We start from the raw sequence: 18720 nt of genomic DNA on the forward strand, positions 1-18720 counted from the left end.
CTGCAAAGTGCTGATTATGCCCGCTAGTGCTACATAAAAAGTTGCATACATGTATAACATAAATATCTTTGAATATATCATTACTAAAGTCAAATATTATGGGATGAAATGGAGTATATGGATTTTATTATTTTTTTGTTGCGATAGCCACAGGGGCAAAACATTACACAATTTGCCCCTCTTGTCATATATAAGAAGCTAAGCTACTCCTTTGAACATGTTAGATGCATTACAACATACCTATCATGCGAAAATGACATATGAACACTTTGAAGAGAGTACAATTTAATAACTACATTGTGCTAGTCAAATTGTTAGCAAATGCATTAACCTTTAGATTAATGGCCTTAGCATGGGCTATGACTATGCTAAAGTTGGACAATTGCATGTATTTCTACTTATATGTCATAGTGGTGTCTATCTTGGAGGAGAATGAAGTGATCTTCAGGTAAGGATATATTTAAAAGCAAACATTTGCTTGTGATTTCCCTTGCAAAATGTAAACATCAGATGTTTGCATATATACAGTATATCACAAAAGCGAGTACACCCCTCATATTTTTGTAAATATTTTATTATATCTTTTCATGTGACAACACAGAAGAAATGACACTCTGATACAATGTAAATTAGTAAGTGTACTGCCTGTATAACAGTGTAAATTGGCTGTCCCCTCAAAATAACTTAACACACAGCCATTAATGTCTAAACCGTTGGCAACAAAAGTGAATATACCCCTAAGTGGAAATGTCCAAATTGGGCCCATTTAGTTATTTTCCCTCCCCGGTGTCATGTGACTTGTTAGTTTTGCAAGGTGACAGGTGTGAATGGGGAGCAGGTGTGTTATATTTTGTGTTATCGATCTCACACTGATCACTGGTCACTGGAAGTTCAACATGGCACCTCTTGGCACATAACTTCCTGAGGATCTGAAAAAAAGAATTCTTGCTCTATATAAAGATTGCTTAGGCTATAAGAAGATTGCCAAGAGCCTGAAACTGAACTGCAGCATGGTGGGCAAGACCATACAGCAGTTTCACAGGACAGGTTCCACTCAGAACAGGCCTCGCCATGGTGGACCAAAGAAGTTGAGTGCACTTGCTCAGCGTCTTATCCAGAGATTGTCTTTTGGGAAATAGACATGTGAATGCTGCCAGCATTGCTGCAGAGGTTGAAGGGGTGGGGGGGGGGGGTCAGCCTGTCAGTGCTCAGACCATACACTGCACACTGCATCAAATTGGTCTGGATGGCAGCCGACACTGGAGAGCTACAGTTCATTGAGGGAACCAACATGTACTGTGACATACTGAAACAAAGCATGATTCCCTCCCCTGGGCAACAGGGCAATATTCCAATAGGATAACAACCCCAAACACACCTCCAAGACGACCACTGCCTTGCTAAAGAAGCTGAAGGTAAAGGTGATGGACTGGCCAAGCATGTCTCCAGACCTAAACCCTATTGAGCATCTGAGGGGCATCCTAAAATGGAAGGTGGGGGAGCGCAAGGTCTCTAACATCCACCAGCTCCATGATGTTGTCATGGAGGAGTGGAAGAGGACTCAAATGGCAACCTGTGAAGTTCTGGTGAACTCCATGGCCATGAGGGTTAAGGTAGTGCTGGAAAATAATGGTGGCCACACAAAATATTGACACTCTGGGCCCAATTTGGACATTTTCACTTAGGGGTGTACTAACTTTTGTTGCCAACGGTTTAGACATTAATGGCTGTGTGTTGCGTTATTTTGAGGGAACAGCAAATTTACACTTTTATACATGCTGTACACTTACTACTTGTCATTTCTTCAGTGTTGTCACATGAAAATATATAATAAAATATCTACAAAAAAGTGAGGGGTGTACTCACTTTTGTGAGATACTGTACATGACATATAAACCAACAAAAAATTTGATTACAAGGCACTTAGCATAGTGATAAAATTAAAGTTGCTGAAAAAGACTCAATTGGGCATTCAAAAAAACCCCAATAAACTATGCAAAGACAACAAAAAACAAACCCAGTGTTTAGGTGATATACCCCACCACTTAAATCATCCGAGTAACAGTGCAGCACTATAGGATATATAAAGCACTTACCTCTCAAAGCAACAAAAGGGGATAGTATTATATGTTAAAATAAAATAAAAAACACAGAGATAGTGTAATATTGACAAGATGTGAAATTGAATGTTATATGTATCGTATCCAAACTCAGATTTTAAAAAGCCTTTTCGGATTTAGGCTCTAAACACAAAACTTGTGTGAACTTTTCAGGTGGCAACCAGACCTCCAGTTCTCCAACTATCCAAAGTATTTCTCAGTTTACAGCATAAAGGACAGGAAAAATAAATATAAATAAATAAATTAAATATATGTGTAGTATTTCAACATCCAAAAAGGTAATAATTCACACTACCACAGACATTTGCTCAACCTATTCAGAGCCTTTAAACCTGAGTATATAGGTATTGTGTCAACTTTTAGGATGACACTTCCCCTTTAAAACCAGGAAACAAAGTGTCAGTGCAGCAGGATAGAGGTAAGTATAATAGGAAATCTATTTATTGGCCAAAATATAAAAAACAAATTGCTGATAAAAACAAAGATAAAAGATGTATATAAAAATTACTGATTCAATGTCCTCTATCCTTGTTATATATATATATATATATATATATATATATATATATATATATATATATATATATATATATATATATATATATACACACATATAGATTTGAAGAAGTCCCTCTTATTCCATCTCTTCGGACAAGCAGGGTCCTCATCAACCTATTGTTTCTGTAACAATTTGTAATCATCTCATTGATTGCTAACTTTCCCCTTTTATAATATTGTAAAGTGCTGCAGAATAAGTTGGTGCTATATAAATGCCGATAATAATAGCAATTATAATAATAATAATAACTATTACATGGCAAGTTAAAACTAATTACTCACAATTTTGCAGAAGGTTGACTTCGGCTATCTCTTGACCATTCTCTGTCTTTAATGTATTAGGGACCGGTTTACGTTTTCTGTTCTGTCTATGTAGATGTTACATAGTTCTGTGTGTTGGACCACATTAGCAGTTGTGACAAAATGTCAATTGTGTATTGTGGAAACACACTGTGGCAGGTCCACTTTAACCTCAGAAAACATTGCATGTAAGAATTATTACAAACATTAGCCAACCACTGACTACAAAGATAAATTCTTACCCTCGGACAGCATGGAGCAGGCGTAGGGAAGGATAGGCAGTGTGCACGTTGATGTGATGTTTGATGATGAGGTCATTCACCCACTCCACACGTTCCTCTCCACCCTTGGCCATGAACGCTGGGATCCACAAAATGCTTTCATTCAGGCTTTTTAGACGCTGCAGGAATTTATCCTTCCATGTATCATTGACTAAGTCTTCAAATGCACGTTGCACCACTGAAGGGTTCATTGTTACCAGGTGGGTCTTCATGCCAACATCTCTAGCATACTCCTCTACAGGAGCCAAGTTGCACCTACAAAAATAACCCCAATACATAAATCCAGCATTTGAGATAAATGTATGTATTTAAATTACAAGTCAGAAATTGAAGAAATATGTTTTATTGGCAAGAAAGAGATCTTCTTTAGCTCTACTGACTCAAGTAAGAGACAGAAAGACACAGATTGGTCACAGGTAAATGCACCATCATATGACTTACAGGCTAGTGTTATTCTTACAGTACCTGCATTAAACTGTAACATACTGTGTTCTAAACCTCTCTGACAGGACGCTGTCAAGAGCTAATGGGAGACAATTTTACATCTCATAGACTGTTCAGAATTCTCCAGTTTGGATAAATCTTAAAAACATACACTGCCCAGGCTGATACCGCATCTTATACAGCACAGCAAATAAACAGAGCTGATTGTATATGATATATACTTGCTATTTTATATATACTTGTCATACACATATCCCTCCACCTTCTGTTGTTACTTGTTCTCCTGCAGGTGTACTTTCAGCAATCAAATGTTTTCACATTCAGGATGAATCTCAGCACCTTCCAATCATTCTCCCTGCTACCTCCAATCATTGTGCTAGGAGGCACTTAGAAAGTAGCAGCAGATGCTGGGAGAGAGAGAGCAGACTCCATCGCTTAGCATGAGCACAACTGGAGATGTATCCTTGCAAATCTCTACAAAACAAAGCCTTCCTTATGACATACAGCTAATAGTTTAGCATCCCAAGAGTTAGCTCTGCTACATATGGATGCTTGTTTGCTGGCCAGCTTTAAAAAAAAGATAAAGAGTGCAGGAAATCTTTCTACCAGGATTACATTGGCACATAGGCCTTTTTTTTTTTTTTTACTTAATGTCATTTGCCAGCAAACTGTGATTCATGGAACCTTGGTTACAATGCCAAAGAATGCAGCATGTATCCAAAAATAAAATTCTTCACGAAAACAATTATCATTCCAAAATCTAGTAATAAACAAATGTTGGTGCCAAGGCATCTAAAGTAACAATTAAGGCATAATTAGCATTTAATGACTTGGTGTACAAACAATGTGTAGACTTTATGCACCAGTCTCACTGGAAATGGAAAGGCTGTATATAATCTCAAATATTCTGCAGTGAAAAAGGATTTACAAATTAGTTGAATGGTTACAGTGTTATCTACACATTTATTATGTAAATTCGTAATCACACATATAAACTATGTGTGTGGCTCTGGGGGTGGCAAGGTGACAGTACTGTAATCAAAGGTATTCTTCAGGAAAACCAATGTCAGTTAATAGTCAAGTTTGAGGGACCTGGCATAAAGAGAATTATCAGCTCCAGATTGGCTTGTAGAGAACGTGAATTTGTACAGAATGACAAAAAAGTCTTCTGGAGCTAAAGTGAGAGACTTTCTTACTCCCCAGCAAAGCCTGGGGAGCAGTGGTTCAGAGAAAGGCCCATTGTGAACATTCATTAATTGCCTGTCTCTAAGTCTTTGGTGATGGCTGTTATGTATAGAATACTGGATAGGATACCATGATACTGTAGACAGCCATGTTTTTTAAAATCACTAAAAGCAGAGTATGCAGAACCTGAACTCCTGATGAGCTCAAATACAACAAAACCTACATATGGTGCTAGTGGAGTCAGCATAGTTTAGCATGATGCATATTAGACTTTAAAAAAGGGGTACTAGCAAATTAAGAACCAGACACAACTGCTACCTCTAGACTGTTTACTGCTATGTGTGAACATATGGCAAGGAGTGTAGAGTAGACAAATCTAGTACAAGTAAACTCCTGGAATCCGGGCCAGCAATGTTCCCAAGTGGAAAAATAAAGAGGGGTGATTTTTTTTTATACATTTATTGTGTACTGTGGAATGAACACATTTGTTAACACATGCAGTGCATTACAATACTATTTTCTAGCATTTCAATGGTTTAATGAATAGACATACCGTATATGGTATCTTCATTTGTACAATGTATACATTTAGTATAGTGCTGAATATTGAACTTCTGAACACACACACATACACACACACAGAGTTTATTCTCCTTATTGTAAATTCTAAGGCTTCCTCGCTTTATTGTATCCTCTTTTAGCATAGTCATTACCTATGTCTGGTAATAAGAAATGTGAAAGCAAATATGTAAACGTCATACTTTGTTGGTAATTTATTGCTGTTTTGATTTACAGGATTGATGTTCTTTTACCTACTGTTTTTGTTTTTTTTGTTATTTTTTGTGCTCTATGTGTATCTTGGTCTCAAAACAAAGAATTAAATAAAGATGTAAACTTCATGGAAGTGTCTGCCTTCTCCATTAAATTGAAAAGTATTATAGAAATGGTCAAAATGTACTTCTTACCCAGAAGCTGACTACTGAAACAAACATGCTGGTGTAATGTAAAAGCATGGGGGTGGAGACCTTACTTGGTTAGGATCCGGGATATTGTACAGGAGAAAGGTTTTTCTTGATCAAACATATAATGTATCTTATAGTAGCACGAAAAAAAACACTAAACAATGTGATCAATATGTTCTTAAAGGTTTCATGAATCAGCAGCCTTTAATCAAAGACATTTTACACCATTGATACAAAGCCTTGTAGTGACATGTAAGGCCTATTTATTTATATATTCTTGATTCCTATAGTTAAACACAACTCCAGGATCAGTTTGTGTTGTTACCTTATAACAAAGTCATGTGAATCAATCTCTTTTCCGCAGCCACTGTTGAGTAATATTCCAGAATTTCCCACTATGGCACACGTTTTAAAGTGCTTATTTTTGAGAGGAGATGTCCTTGGCAAGAGTTCATATAGGTTCTTCGATATGTTCATGGTACTGTCTCGGTCAAATACATAATGTATGATATCACCTGGCTTCAATGTACCCTTCAGAACAGAAATGTCCCGTTCAGCGTCCAGAAAATGCAGTATTTGCTTTCTGAAAAGATACAAAGGACATGATTACCTCTAAGTATATCTTTCAGTTACACGATGAAGCATTTTTCCCTAAAAAGATAAATAAATAACTGGCTGCATAGTTGTCTATTCGTTGTATCCCATGGTGTATTCTTTTGATCTTATGGCTTTCTGCTTCTTACGGAGGCATGCTGCTTTTTTCTTGATGAAGTGCTGAATTTTGCAACTGCATTCTTAAAAGACAGTAGTTTAAAGGCTGTCAGCATAGCTATCCTATGTAAACAGACTATTTTGAAAGATCAGCTCCAGAACCATTATATGCAAGTAGACTTGGAACTTTAACATTTGGTTTTCCATCCTTTGTATGGAATGTGCGCTTGAAAGACTTGTACAAAACAAACTGGGTATTTAAAGATTATTTTTTGCATTTTTATGTACCTGCTCAACTGTGAAGTGTTCCACAATCTTAGAAGGACATTTAAAATGTTACATTAGCAGACAGAAAAAAAAATAACATAAAAGCTACCTGATTGCATTAAACATATTCAGCTTTTCCTTATGGAACTGTGATGTGCACAAAAGAATCCTCCAGGAGGCAATCTGCAGATACAGTCTGATTTCAGAGAGGGCAATGTAAATTAGGAGAGCCCTTACATAGCCCTTGGGTAACGGAAGCCATGCTGACATACCCGTGGCTTAAAGATCTTAGACACTACATATTCAATCTTTTATACACATATATCATTTCTAAAAAAAAAAAGTTTCTAATCTATATTCGAAAATTGATGCGACAAGACAGAAGTATGGAGACTTGCTTCTTCGAAAATGTAAGCTCTTATCAGTCAAACTATCAATGGCAAGAATTATTTATATCAGTCCATATGTATCTTACACATAACTTTATTACCAATTTTTTTTATTGTTTTTCAGGAATATATGTGACTTCTATTGCAGAGAAACGAAAAAAAAACAAAAAAAAAACAACACTGTATAGCTGAAGGATGCACGTTTTTGCCATTACAATGGTCAACTCAATTTCTTGACCCATATATTTGTATTATTTTTTTACAGGTACAATACTGAATAGAAATTTTTTTTTTTTTTAAAAAAAGAAGACAAACCACTAGCACTAATTATCAAGGATAAATAAAACCAAACATTCTGTAAATGACTGATGGTGTGACTTACCTGATCTTTAGAGACAACGTTTGGTTGTGCCTCCACTTGGTGGGCCTTGGTTTGATATGGTATTTCAGGTTATCATTATTTTGGTCAGTGATAGCTGGAGATGATGACTCATTTATTGCTAAATACCCCCTAGAACAAAAAATACAGAGTGTAAGTTAATCAAGGCATACATTGTCCTGTTTGTTAGGATCATTAAAAAAAGGTGTTTATACATAATAATATTAGGGAGTTTTAGAATAAATTTACTATATGTGTTTTCACTTACATATCTTGGATTAGAAACCATTTAAAAAATATAATCAACAACATATCAATGAAATGTTATTAGGTGATAAAGAGATATATTTATTAATAGTGGGCACCTCTTGGAATATAAACATATATCTTTGCAGCCCATGCATAGTACATTAGTGGGAAGGAAAAAAATGACTTTTGACTTAAACTGTATTAACGTCGGAACTCTGTATATCTTCCAATAACATTCCTAGCTCTTCTGAGCTATAATCGAAGCGTTATAATTAAAACTCTGCTTGCACAACGTTAAAAGAAATAAAAGCAAATGCAAAATAAGCTTGATACTAAAAAAGGATAGCATATGAAGATGGCTTGAAGAAATAATTATGTTCCACTTTTAGCCGACCTCCTCTAGGAAACAGAAGATTCTGTGAAATTAAGCAGATTGATGAGTTCTTCGAGAGCTCAGCACGTTCAGTAACACTAGTGATCTGCTATGTGATTTAGGCAGCTTGTGTTGTGTCTGGGGAATTGAATTGGCATGCTTCAACACAGCATAAAACTTGTCACGCGTCATGTAATTTCTGCTTTAAATATAAGTAAAGACGCCAGTGAAATTATATATAATGTGGTTATTGTTATTAATATGGCAAGCACTGGCTAATCACACTAACTTTTTTTTTTCCATCAGTCTTTCTTTAATTATTACCTACGACTGACGGTCATTGACCCAGATCAGATTCTAATTAGAGTAGTGGCCATTGTGAGACTGTGCTGCTGTGCTAGATGTTAAGTAAACATGTCAGGCTGTGAAGGATCATTTGCTCTGCTCCCTACTTCCCATGCTAAGTTATCCTCCTGATAATCATGCAGCCACTTGAATAGTGATAAAGAACTCAGAACACGGTTTTGTGTGAAATAAGTAAAATTAAAGAAATACTATAGTGTCAGGAACACAAACATGCAACAAACTATTAGATGCTCGGCCCACCTTGCATCGCATGGGAAAGGCGTTTATACCCATATTGTTTACTATGCTGTGCTGATCTTGCTGTGGTTGGCTCCACCTGGCTCTGCCTCCATGGCTGAGAATCATCAATATAATGCTTTCCCATAGGAAAGCATTAGGAGGTTACTGCGCCAATCAGCATCTCCTCATAGAGATGCATTGAATCAATATCTCACTGGCATATTAAAGACTTGAACAAATCAAACAATGGTTGTTGTGAAATGGGACACAGGTCCTGTAGCAATTATCATAAAAGTCATTGTGTAAAATATAATATATATTTTTGATGTTTACTAAGAAATACTCCAAGCACCATAACCACTACAGTGCCAGGAGTGCCCTGGCATTCCACCCTACATTTTAAGTAGTCAAACAATTTTAGAATGGTTTGGCTTCTTACCTGGGGTCAACTGTGTGCCGCTCCCTGTCTCCCCCTACAACCTTCGGAGAGCCTGGCTAGGAGTTTTTATTAGCACTCTGTCCTGATAGCACTTACCTGTTTCCAGCTCACTTGCAACCTGGTCCCTTGTTTCAATGATCCCTCTCCTTTCTGGCAGCACACATACCTGGGAGGAGCAGGCAACCCGACAGAGCCCTGGTTGCTGCAGAGGACATGGTCTAATCCTGCACCTGGACTCTTGCATTTGAGGATGTCATCAGCAATGTCCCAATCGCAAATCATACTGGGAGTTAATGGCAGTGCGGCCTAAACAGATGCTCAATTCTTCTTTGATTTTGTAAAGTGTGCATTTATACTAAGTGTATAATCCCCTGAAGTTAAAGGGACACTATAGACACCCAGGCCACTTCATCTCAGTTTCCCTGTCCCCTTAACCCTGCAGCTGAAAACATTACAGTTTCAGAGAAAATAAAATGTTTTAATTACAGTGTAAAGACTGCCTCTAGTGGCTGTCTTCTAGATTGCCAATAGAGGTGATTCCTGCTGTTTCATGACGTTTAACTCTGTGAAGCAATGCTGGCCGTCCTCAAGCTTTGCATGAGGACTTCCAGAGTCTTCCAAATCCCCATAGGAATGCTTTCCTACGAAGAAGGCCTAAACTGCGAGTGGCGCTCACTGCGCAGGTGCATAACCTGGACTTTGACATTTGCTTATCTTACTCATATATGAAACTTGTCGCCGGGATATTAGACCTTGGAACAATTCTAAGTTATGCCCTCAGATTTACCTTTATTGTTTTCGTTCTTTTCCTTAGTGTCCCACATTTAAGCAGTCACTCTCACCTGCACTGACAGGCTTAGCTCAGACAGAGAGCCTCACCTGGTGGTAAGAAACCAGAATGTTCTAAAACACTTTGACTACCTAAAATGGGGAGTGGTTATGGTGCTTGGAGTGTCCCTTTAACACTTGCATAATTTTAGTCACTATAAACATATATTTAATATATTTAATTAAGGCAACTTCATCGATAGCATATGATAAAATCATTCATCTAGTCAATCTGAGCATGTCTGCACAAGGAGAGCGAGCCAAGACACAGATTTTCAAAAACACGCTGTATAAACTTGACTTATGGTATTTCAAGAATGGCCATACAATTATTGACTCATTAATGCTTCCTTCAGCAATATATACACAATCGAGTGAATAAATGCATGCATGCATGAGCATATTTTGTAACACTTGTTTAATGTTTCATTTAATGTGTGGTCTAGATATTTAGATCTCCTCTATTGCATCTGTTATCAGCAATTTCAAAATCCAAATTCATTGGGCTAGAATTGTCACACGGTTCCTTTGGAAGTATTGAAATCCTGTGTATATTCTACACATAAACAGATGTTGTTTTTCATAAGTATAAAAATATGGTATGCATTATAATACATATATACATACACACTATTGTAGTTATTACAATAGCCCACAATACATCTGAAATAAACATGTGGGGTGGCCATATATGAAGAGTGCTTTGCTTATAAGGAACATGTCAAGTCTACGCATCTGGATCACAGCTGAGAGTCCCAGACAAGCACATTCAAAAATCTGATGTCTCCATCTGCAGGCAAACTGAAAGGTTGACTATTACTCTTGTCAATGTAAATGCCATCCTAAAAGCTAGTGCTGTGATACGCTGTGGTATGCTCTAAGATATGATATATTACCCAAACCTGACTGAAATGTTGTTCCCTGAGTAAATACCTTATTATGCAATATTCTTTAGTTATCCACTTGTTAAGTTATATTCTAGTTATGAATTAGAATATTACTCAATAGAACATTACTCTATTACCTTATCCTTTTCTCACTCAAGATTTTCCAAAAACCCTATATTGCTCTAATGTCTCCTCCCTTGATCACTGCAAGCTTTATACTCATAAGAATGAAACCCAAAAAACTCTGGCCAAGTTCATTTCTCAAGCCCAATTCTTACAAACAATGCCACCCGGCTCATATCAGCAGCTCTAAACTGGAATACTAGAAAGCCCTTTACTGGTTCCCTCTTCCAACACATATAAAATGCAAACTCTCTTCTATGCTTGCAAAGCCCTTAGGGTTTTCCTACACACTCCTCTGTCATTGTTAAAAATTACTCCCTGATAAATTACCTTTAGTTCTTGTATGGCCCACGGCTCTCCTCTTCACTTATCAAATCATAAATCTCTTGCCATGCTATTCTATATCTTAAAGACTCCATACCTTGAGATTTCCAATTAACTCTCCCCCTCACCATCTTTAATTGCTTCCTCTTTAAGTGATTCCTAACTCAATTGTTCATAATATCTATAATCTAGACAGACTGGCCCTTTTTGCATGTATGCTTTTAGTTTTCTTTGCATGATCTGCACTTGTTATTGTTCAACTCCCCTGATGAATTTAAGCTACCTATCAGAACTCCCAGAATCCACTGTGTCAGTATTAGTGACTGCCAAGCACAGTTTGCTATACTCTTTACCTGCAGTATCTACTACTAGTACTGTGGACCTTGTGGCCAGCATATACATGAAGATGATAATAATTATAAATGGAAGCTTTAGCATTTGAAGAGAGCATATATTCTAAGTGGTGGTATTTGCTATTATCCTTTACGTGCGTAACTGTCACTGTGATAACATATATAGACAACCCAAGGTCCTTTCTATAATGCATTCCTGTTTTTCTAACAATTCCCTAGTTGAAGAAATAATAACCTCAGCTAGTGAAGCAGGAAAAGAACAATAATATATGTTTTGTATTTTAAAATGTAATAAATTAATGATTTTCCTACTTATGTCAAGCAGTTCAGTCCCCTATCTTGTCAAGGATGAATATTTTTCAGTAAAACTCAATGCAAATATATTCAGCAGTTCTGCCTATTATCTTTAACCATGTTTCTCAATTCACTTTCATGCAAAAAACGATTGCTTCTTTAAATAGAATACTGCGCAAACACCAGTGTCGAACTGTACACCGAACGCTTGCAGCCTAATGATATCTTTCTAATGAATGGCAAGCACCACATTTTATCTCCATAAATGTGCTGACTTCAGGTAAGCCTCGAGTGGTGTAAAGAGACACGGGAACATATTAAAAGTGCAGTGATATACATCAGAAAAATGTCTGCTTTGAGTCAAATGCATTATTATTTTCTTTTTCTTTTAGGTTATTGAAACCATTGAGACACACAAGTAGTTTTGTGTTAAAGGGGAACTGAAATTTAACAAATCAGTTAATTATTTAAAAAAAATATGCATATGTGAATAGTGAAAAATAACTTTAACCAAGATATTTAATGAAGTCTGAATTGCCCCATGCTGAGCAGGAGAAAAAACATCTATCTACAAAGGTGCCAAAAGGATAGCAAAATTCAGACTTTGTTTACACTATTTAACAATGCAAAATGTTTTTCAATTCAGGCTCCGAACCAACCTGAATTAGTTCTGGATTTCAGCTAGACCGAACACCACCAAAAGGTTGAAAGCCGAACTCGAATGCAAAAAATTCAGACCCAGATTTAAAAATAAAACAAGCTGTTTGCCCAAGGCTTGCAGACAGCTGGCAAATAGTTAAAAACCTTCAACACTGCAAGGGTTAACCATGTGGCAGCTGGCCAGCGCCTGCCGCCTCTTTAGCGTAAAAAAAAAAAATCAGAAACAAACAAATGTAAAATGTGATGCAATAAAAAATTGGTCCAATGAGCTTCAAGGTGGGAAAAGTCTTTCTAATATTCCCAGGCAAGTCTTCAGAGAAAACATCTTAGCAATGGGATCTTCTATCTTCATAATTCCCAGCTGTGAATGTTGCCACTATTAATCCCCATTCTTGCTAGGACAGGTGTGTAATACGCATCAATTCACAGGCACTTCGAAGTCCATATAAACTTACAAGTGATAGTTTCAGAAGATGAGTTTTCCTCACTTAAATGGTTGCAGAGGTTCTATTTTACACATAATTGTTTCTGTATCCCTCTGTATTATAGGAAAGCTGGGCAATTCTCTAGAGTCATGCACCATGAATGCATTCATGACTTGCGGCTGTCACCATTAACTTTGTCCTCCTTCATAGTACCTGCCTGATTTATTTTTGTTTATGTGGTGTGTTTACTACATAATTAGTTAATTGCTACTTATCACCTCGCTCTAAGGGTGCTATGTGTGAAACGGATGTTGTGAGATTCATACACTGAGTGGGAGGTGGATGCTGTGACATTGATGTAAGTAATATGAATGTTCCGTATGAGATTGGTACTGTGAGATTGATGCAAGCTGTAAGGGTACTCTGTGTGAGATAGGTGCCCTGGGACCAATGAACGTGATCTGCGTGCTCTACATGAGAAATTTGTTATGAGAATGTTATGAGAATGTTCGCCAATTTTTCAATATTCTGTTTTTTTTTCTTTCTTTCTTTGTATGTAGTAATATACTGAAGGAATGCTTTGTAGTGCAGACATAATAGTAGTTCTAAGTCTAGGCTAATGCCAATGTGGTTTACAATATGTTTTTAAACATAAATGTTTTATTTTTAAGTTAATTTTAGATTTCCAATGCCATTAAAAGAGCTAATGAAACTTTTTTCCAACATTTTATAACCAAAGACAATACAATCCTTGTTTATTTTACAATTCTAACAGAGGTTTTTTTCATGGAGTTCTGATGAGAACTGTTGTATATAATTTGTGATGAGGGATCAGCATTATCAACGCTTTGGTGTGGACAATTTTGTCGAGACTCATGAATGAATTATTGTACAGTGAGTGGAAAATTACATTGTGGAGGGAAAGAAATAAATAAAGTTAAAATAAATTCACGAAGGCCACACTACTTTGCCAGTTTGAACAATATTGAAACCGTTAGCAGTGGCAGACACAAGGTTACTGACAAACTAACACACAACACAATTTCACCACTAGTGTTAGGTTCGTTGAATCTATATGAAGATGAGAAGGCACATCTAAAAATGGAAAGGAAATCAAGTACCACCAGTCCTAAGTAACTCTACTCTACTTAAAGAACCACTATAGTGCCAGGAAAACAAACTTGTTTTCCTGGCACTATAGGGTTTTTGGGTCCCCCCCACCCTCTGGGTCCCAATCCGCCGGGCTGAAGGGGGAGGAAGGGGTTAAATTCTTACCTTTCTCCAGCGCTGGGGACCCGCCTCCCTCTTCCGCCATCATCCGCCGAATGTGCATGTGCGGCAAGAGACACACGCACATTCAATCCGTCCATAGGAAAGCATTTCTCAATGCTTTCCTATGGACGGCAACGTCTTCTCACTGTGAAAATCACAGTTTCTCTGAAACTGCTATGTTTACAGCTGCAGGGTTAACCCTAGATGGACCTGGCACCCAGACCACTTCATTGAGCTGAAGTGGTCTGAGTGCCTATAGTGGTCCTTTAAGCATAACAACAGGACATAGCACAACATTTTTTTAAATCTTCAGGCAGATTTATTTGAAACATATAGTGTAATGTTTTGGCTCAACAGGAAGCCTTTATCAAGCTTGAAAAAGGCTCTGTGTTAACCCGAAACATTGCACTTTATGCTTGAATAAATCTGCCTGGGAACTTATCCAATATTGTGCCTGATCTACCTTCCGTTAGGGATTGCTGAATCTATTACACTTTCAACTGCTGACAGTCAAAACAGAGCATGCGTATTGCTGTGGAAATGCTGTATTCCAAAAGCAAGCATGTATTAGGGTGCATATTTAGTCCTGCTGGGCTCATTCTGAATGACAATACATACTGCTGGGCTGTATTTTAACCAGTGCAGTTACTATTTCACAGCCCGAAGATGACTCCTGGAGGCAGTATTCCTTATGCCATAGGTATTGTTTTACCATGTGCTACATTTTATAGAGAAACTTACTTGCATGGCTATAGCAGGTACAGACAAGACCTGTGTCTATCTTATATTGGTAAATATATTTTTTGGCACATAAGAACACATAACTTCTTTAGATTTTATTAAAGACACGGAGGCGAGTATTATGCATATCTCTTTCTTTATTACTCTCAGCAGCAAAGAAAATAAAGACAAATAAATAACTGAAATGAACAAAAAAATACAGTGCTCAAGCAACCAATCATATAACACAAGAACTGACTATAATATGCTTGAAGCACCCACAATCCCCCTCTTTCTTTGCTGCTCTCAGACCAGTTAAGTACACAATTTCCTGCTCTGTGCTGGTATTGAATTGTTTTATGCTGAATTGTTTGTATTATTATTTGTGTGCTCCTAGTTTAGCCTTAGGGCTTATTAGGAGCCTGTTGCTTTATTTTACTATCGTTTTTCTCTTTGCTACGTGATTTTCTCTGTATCCCCCTGTGGTGTGCTCCCCTGGGGCCTGTTGCTGCTGCCTTTCCCCTCCCTACCGCAGCCCGCGGGTGGCCGCGGGGTATCCCCTCCCTCAGTACCTTCGGTTACACGCCGGTGAGCCTCCGCTTAGCTCGGCGGCGGCTCCTGAGCATGTGAAGGTCGGGCCGTGCTGCTACTGCGCGCACGCCCCCTCCCCCACTCTAGCCGGCTGTCTCACCTCTCCTCGTGCGGCGGCCATCTTTTTCTCGGCCCGACATCATTCCTCTGGTGGGTGGATTCTGCAGGCACCCAGTGCCCGTTTTTCCTCCCTCTGGACACACCACTGTGGGGTAGGTTTCGTTTTTGTACTATAATCATTTACTCTGTGCCATGTGAATTTGCATTCTAACTGTTGATATTCCTTTTTCCTTGATTTTCTCTTGTTACTGCTCCTTCCTTTTTTCTGTTCTTTTCCCTTTTGGGTTAATAAACCCTGACCTTTTTTCCTTGCATTTTTTTCTCCAGAATACTTATATTTTTCTTAATCTATGCCGATCCGCTATTTTAGCTGGGCATCAAGGTTTGGATGGTTGGCCTGTAGGGCGTCACCCCTTGTATGCCGGCGGCTCAAAGGGATTCGTCTCACTAGACCACCCTGTGCGAGATTCACTGCCTTTTGGGACGTGAATGTGGTTCTACGATTTTTGTCATCTTGGTATCCGAATCAAGATCTGACACTGAAACAGCTGTCGGCTAAGGTGGTCATGCTGTTATGTCTGATTTCTTGTAAGAGGGTGTCGGATGTTCGAGCACTTGACTGGAATGCCATTGCGTTTACCCCAGAAGGCATCTCCTTTAACATATCCAGAAGGATGAAGTCGGCTTCGAAAGTGTTGGTTTACCCTAGATTCCAAGATAATCCTGCTCTCTGTCCGGTCGAATGCCTTCAGGCCTATCTAGAGGTTACTCGACCGTTGCGACCCCTGGATTTATGCCCTTTGTTCATTTCATTTCGTGCCCCACACCTTCCGGTGTCTACCCCTACGTTGGCAAGATGGGTACGAGAGTTGTTGACTCTGGCCGGGATCGATACGTCCAGATTCACCCCTCATTCAGTCCGTGGAGCTATGGCCTCCAAGGCTTCGGCTATGGGCTGCCGCTTGGAAGATATTCTATGTGCAGCGGATTGGTCACGGGAATCGACTTTTCATGATTTCTACTTCAAGCCGATTGACCATTTTGCATCTCAAGTGGTTTCTAAGCTTTGAACTTGCATAATAGGAGCCTCCGTGTCTTTAATAAAATTCCCAGATTTTACTATTAACATGACGTAAAGTCATTATTTTATTAAAGACACGGAGGAGAGTATTATTCCCACCCACCCACCCACCCGGTTGTGGTTGGACATTGGCTGGTATGGTGGGTAAGTATGGTAAGTTCTCTATTGGAAGTTTTGATTTTTATGTTTCAGTATCTGACATTCTATGTAATGGAGAAATGTGTTTATGCTACCACTTGATATATTAACATGTTTTTGGTGTGAAGAGTTGGGCTTGACTTGGTGATTTCATTTGTTTGTTGTTATGCACATACAGTTGGAGCCCAGATATTACCATATTTTTTCTATGTCTCCTTTAGCCTGAATTTATCGTGATTTTCCATGTTGGAGATGCTGTTGGCTACGTTAGCTGAAGTTGGATGTTCTACGTTTTGGTCTTCGTTATCAGCAAGAAAAAGGGGGATTGTGGGTGCTTCAAGCATATTATAGTCACTTCCTGTGTTATATGATTGGTTGCTTGAGCACTGTATTTTTTTGTTCATTTCAGTTATTTATTTATCTCTATTTTCTTTGCTGCTGAGAGTAATAAAGAAAGAGATATGCATAATACTCGCCTCCTTGTCTTTAATAAAATCATGACTTTACGTCATGTTAATAGTAAAATCTGGGAATTGCAAACGATAAACTGATAGAGGTAAGTTGCAAATAATTTCAGAGAGCTTGTTTCAGCAGTTTTGAAAAGCAAGGATTCTCTTGCACTGGTCCTGCGAAGCCTGACATAGATTTTTTGCTGCTCTTCCCTTTTCCCTCAATTAGTTACTTTTCCTCATTTGATCTGTGAACCAAATGGAGGGAAAATGCACCTATCTGTGTACTGCATTTTTGGTTTGTCTGAATCTTTTTCCGAAATATTTTGTGTGGACGATATTTAGATGAGCCTAATTGCCACATGGATGATTTTCAGACTACCTGAACTAAATTTTATTTTCAGACAAAATAAGTTAGCCCAACCAAGTTTTTCTGCCATGCACAAGTCTACTAGGTCATGACGAATTTAAACAATTTTAGCATCTCAAATGTATTTCAACTTACAAGGTCATACAATAATTTTCCAAGTATAAAAAAAAAAAAGGCAGTTTTATATTTGTTCCAACACTGCACTGCATGGCACAACATGGGGTGACAGTTATGAAAGCCTGAAGACATATTTCTTACAACTGCCTGCTGTGAAACAGTTGAATGCACAGGATGATAAAAGTCAAATTTCTCATATTTTCTTCATAGTTATGGGTGAAACTCTGAAACTCTGAAGCACCATATGAACGTGCAACTGAACAAACGACTTGCACAATAAACAAACATGTTTGCTCGATTCAGAGTTCCGTCCATGGGGCCAAAAAATAGATAACAGATAATTGATGGGAGAAAACAATTTGAGAGTTTTGCTTCAATCATTTCTAGAATTCATCTTTAGTTCAAGATGTTTTCTTGGTGCCCACAGCTATGGATGTGTGAATGTGATGGGCAACTAATTTTTGACATTAGTACAATAGCTGGAGGTGTATGCCATGATCAACATAATGAATGTGGCTTAAAATCATGCATTCTGCACAAATCCACAATATGGTAAGATGCATATGCTGTATGTGAGGTTCATTTTTTGTGGAATGTACCATCTGAAACATATTTGGTATACTCTTTGGTGGGATGCATCATCCATACTATACTTGCTCTGTAGTAAAATGAATAACTCTCAAGTACCCCCAGTAGTGAGAATGTTTAAATGTCTCCCAAGTAAGTGTTACCTCTGCCTTATGGAGATTGCTAAGTGTTTAATCCTTAATGATTTTAGGTTCCTTT

At 38.0% G+C, this 18720-nt stretch overlaps 1 protein-coding gene across 1 annotated transcript in view; it reads right to left on the bottom strand.

Moving 5' to 3' along the window:
- ST8SIA2 (ST8 alpha-N-acetyl-neuraminide alpha-2,8-sialyltransferase 2) overlaps window positions 1–18720 on the bottom strand; it is a 152363-nt gene that overhangs the window by 34211 nt on the left and 99432 nt on the right. Inside the window, exons 3-5 of the mRNA XM_063445625.1 lie at window positions 7600–7728; window positions 6176–6433; window positions 3221–3514 (exon numbers count right to left, since the gene is read on the bottom strand). Of these exons, the coding sequence (XP_063301695.1) occupies window positions 3221–3514; window positions 6176–6433; window positions 7600–7728 (681 nt within the window). The remainder of the gene's footprint in view (window positions 1–3220; window positions 3515–6175; window positions 6434–7599; window positions 7729–18720) is intronic.

This window comes from Pelobates fuscus, chromosome 3 (assembly GCF_036172605.1).
Source record: "Pelobates fuscus isolate aPelFus1 chromosome 3, aPelFus1.pri, whole genome shotgun sequence".
NCBI classification, from domain to species: Eukaryota; Metazoa; Chordata; class Amphibia; order Anura; family Pelobatidae; genus Pelobates; species Pelobates fuscus.